At 35.3% G+C, this 4,243-nt stretch overlaps 1 protein-coding gene across 1 annotated transcript in view; it reads left to right on the top strand.

The window, feature by feature from the left end:
* The first annotated feature begins 1,641 nt into the window (after positions 1-1,641).
* The window catches only part of LOC106473775 (twinfilin-1-like), a 16,299-nt gene continuing 13,697 nt past the window's right edge, over positions 1,642-4,243 (top strand). Inside the window, exon 1 of the mRNA XM_013934453.2 lies at positions 1,642-1,756. Coding sequence (XP_013789907.1) covers positions 1,732-1,756 — 25 coding nt within the window. The 5' untranslated portion in view covers positions 1,642-1,731. The remainder of the gene's footprint in view (positions 1,757-4,243) is intronic.

Below are 4,243 nucleotides of genomic sequence, written 5' to 3'. Positions count from 1 at the left end.
GGTAGTAGATAGTCCAATCATAATATTTATTCGTCTTCAATGTCAGCCAAGTGTACTTTCTGTCTGTCCTTTATGCCCATGAGCTCAATAGTTACCCATACTGGTCCCCACAATCTTGTAGAATGTCCTGTCACACCATAAAGCTTTTGTATGGCTTCTGGTACTCCTTCATAATCTAATACCTTGATGCTCACAAGGGTTTGCTGAGACACAGAGACTATGACAAAGTTGCACCTTTGGCCATCCAGCTTTCCTGTCACATAGACACTGTGTGTGTTTGGCATTTTACACCTAGCTGTTGGGACTTTCAAGTTGGGGGTTGGTGGGCGTCGCTCAACACCAACTACTACTGGTCTCCTTGAGGCCGACTTGTTGATAATATTCCTCCTACACTGGCTCCTCAAATGTCCGTGCTTTCCACAGTTCCAACAACCTTTCTGGATACCAGCCTTTCTTGCTGTATCATCTCCCCTGTGCTGAAGTTTCCAGCATTGAGCTCTCTTGTGCCCAGATTTGTTACAGTGCCAGCAAAGTCCCTCAAACCTCTCTGAAAGTTGACCTTTTCTGGCATGGAATCCAGATGACTGTACCAATCTCGGTACCTCTGTGCTGGACTTAACATAGGATTCAAATTCGAGAGCTCTGGTCATTGCATCCTGCATGGTAGAGGAGTGTGCTTGCTTCACTTGTATCTTAAGTTGTGGACTGTCCAAGGCATCTATGAACTGATCCCTCAGCAACAACTTGAGGAGATCGGGTGGTATAGTTGGGTAGGCCTTGTGTGACAGAGCCTGCAAGAGCTGGCACAGGACTTGGAAAGCATCCCCCTTTAGCACAGACTCTCGTCCTGAACCTAGCCCTGTAGACTTCTGACTGATGTTGGGTTCCGTACCTAAGTTCTAGAGCCGACACCAGTGCTCTATAGTTGTGTCTGTCGTCTACTGACAACTGTCCAAGTATTTCCAGTGGTTGTCCCTTCAAGCTCGTTGCCAGGTATACTGCTTTCTGCTCCTGTGTCCAGCCATCCATTTCTGCCAGTAGCTCGAATTGTGCTTTATATGCTTCCCACGGAGCCTTCCCATCGAATTCCTGTGGCTTCCTTCGTACTGGATCACTCCTAGTACTGGAATTCATATCTGGGATGTGACTTCTAACAGGGCTGAAGATGTCTGCATTGTGCAATGATACGTTTAGAAATATCCTCCTCAAACAATCGTACAGATAAATAGGTTGATTAAGGTGCTCTAATAAAATGTACACAGTCGCTTTATTGTAAGTATATTTTAGAAAAAGTTAAGTTATCATTCTATAGCAAATATATATAAAAAAAAGATAAATTGATATTTGTTACTGAAATTGTTGTGAAACTTGTAATCTTATTAATATAAAAATTACAAATCGTGCAATATTTGATAGTACTTTGTTTGAGTGTTGAATTTCGAGTTATATATTTTTTTGTTTGTTTTAGAGCAAAGCCACATTGAGCTATCTGTTGTTTCCACCGGGAGAAATCGGAACCCCAGATTTTAGGGCAAGATGTCCGTTAATTTCGAGTTAGGGAACCCATTTAGGACACCCATTTCCAATAATTAAGTTACACGTTAGATGGCAGCACTTAGTGAAATGCTATCCAGGAAGGAGGACGTGGGGGTCTTAGCCTTGAGTGGAGTAAACGTAGGTGTTTGTTCAAACTGTTCTATTTAATTGTATTATCACAATAAAAGGAATGACATGTCGCACCAGACTGGAATTCATTGTAAGTACAAAATTAATAATTTTCACTTGATGTATGCATAACATAATTTTACAGTTTTGTACGTAGAATTAAAGTTTAGCTTTTAAATCATTTTCTTCAGTGAGTTAGATTTAAAAAAAAATTCTCTACTTGTTTTATTACTAAATTGTATTACTTCAACTTGATAAGACCAGTCCAATTTCCAAACGTGTTGTTATGCTTACAGTAGTATAACGCTATTAGTATTAGTTTGGCAGTAAAAGTTAAAATACTTAAGCTAAATAGGTTTAGAACTTATAAGTTAGACCACTTCCACAATAACGTTTTTTTTAATTTTATACCAAATATCCAAAATGATTTTAACCTATCGCCGTAACTTGTAAGATAACTTTCGTTCCTGGAGTGATCTTCTGAAAGTGAAAACTATTCCAATAAGTGTACAACTTCCCTTAGATACAAAAGACCAAAAATGTGCACAGTGTAACATTTGATGAAAAACAAGGGGCCCTTTGCTCGCTATTTCTGACCCATTTATTTTAACTAAAATTTAAGTATCCATCTGCTTAAAAGTTAAGTTTTTAAGTATTCATCAATCCTTATTTGAACTCTTTCAATCCTGTTGATTTTACCACATTTGAAGGCAGTCTATTCTAAAGGCTAACCCAACCCTGTTCAAAAATAAAAATTGTCAAATTTGTATACAGAGATATTTACCTCTTTTCACTTGTAATCAGTACGTCTGTAAATACATACAAAATTTTTGTTAGCCTTGCCACTTGAGTGACTTATCCACTAATATACCAAAATTTTTCTTCGGTCACAGTATTGAGTGGATTCCCATCTATATTAAACATGTGATCTAAATTAAGATAACCCAAATACAAACTACAAATTGCACTACTGTAATTAAATGTCATTTGCCAAATATTTCTCCAAGTTACCAATTAATCCAAGTCATCTGTAATACTTCAACATACATGATATAGCTGTGAATACCCAAGAGTTTAGTGTTGTTCATAAACTTTACTAATAATACACCTACTAATATCATTAATGTAAGTAAGAAAAATCAAAGGCCAAAGCACTGACCCCTAAAGCACTCCACTAGTAACAAGGGTCCTGGTTGACTGGACTTTCTCAAACCCTACCAATGTAATTTTCTTAGCTCGTCTTTTGTTTGGCACCTTATCAAAACCTTTTTGAAAATTTAAGTGCCCTCTGTCCACACCATTTTCCATTGTCCAGGAAACAAATAACACCCTCAAACAAAAGATAACAGATTAGTAAGGCAAGATTTCTGTTTGGTGAATCCATGTTGACTTTCTTGCATGATGTCATATTTCATTAAATTATCTTCTGAAGCTGCTTTTATCAGTCATTTCAAAATTTTTCCATTATAGAAACAAGACTTAACTGGTCTATAATTTTTTAGAAAAAATCCCATTTAAAAATATGAGTATTATTAACAACTCTCCAGTCTTTAGGCACCTGCCCAATGTCTAGTGACCTTGCAAACATGGAAGAGAAAGGTTTGCATATCTTACCTTTGACATCCTAATGTTAGGGAAAACTTTGTTTGGTCCTGATATTTGTAATCTCTCAGTATTTCTATGTACCACCAAATGATGAATATATACATAATTCTGGTCAATTCCAATATTTCATTTATATACATTTAACTGTACAAAAAATATTTATAACAAGACTTCACCATGAATTTAAAATGTTTCTACTGACTTTGTGACATTCTAATTTGAAATGAATGACAATCTCTTCTGCTGACCTCTAAAGAGTTAGTTGGGCTGGTTTATTTCACAGGATTTATTTTCACGTAAGTTTTTTTCTTTATCGTAAAACTTCATGTAACATTGGTCGGTCAATATCTTAACACCGTGAGGGCTGTGTTAGGACAAAACTGGACTCCACCAGGTGAATAGTGGAGTCACCTAACACAATTGAATGTAACTCAAGCGCACTCCTGTATATCTTGACCTTTGTCCCATAATTTTTTTTATTACTAAAACTCAAATAACTAACTTATTAGGCATTTTTTCATAGATAATAGTAATGCAAAATGAAATTTTAGATTGATTGTAAAACCTACACTCCGACTATCATCAAAGGTCATTAATAAAGTATTCACTGTTTAAGTGATTTTGGATGACTAGCAAACAAAATACCATATTTTTTGGTGTATAAGACACACTTTTTTACCCCAAAATTTGATGTCAAAATCTGCTTGCATCCTATACACCGAAGGTATAAATAATATATATATGTATATATACGATTTACATAAGCCATGTGTAAATATATTTAAATAGGCATGCATAGTTTAGTTCAATTGAATGTGTTATTTATAACAATAGTAGTTTTTTTTCTTTTAAAAACATAACTATTTATAATGCTCCCTAAATAATAAAAAATAAAATTAACAGTGAAAGCAATGAAGATTTAGTAGGTTTTGAACCAAAATAAATAAAACCAAACCTTTTTTTTTTTTTTTTT

This window comes from Limulus polyphemus, unplaced genomic scaffold (genome assembly GCF_000517525.1).
Source record: "Limulus polyphemus unplaced genomic scaffold, Limulus_polyphemus-2.1.2 Scaffold6498, whole genome shotgun sequence".
NCBI lineage: Eukaryota > Metazoa > Arthropoda > Merostomata > Xiphosura > Limulidae > Limulus > Limulus polyphemus.
Note: the sequence above shows the minus strand (reverse complement) of the source record. Positions and strands in the feature narration are given on the sequence as shown.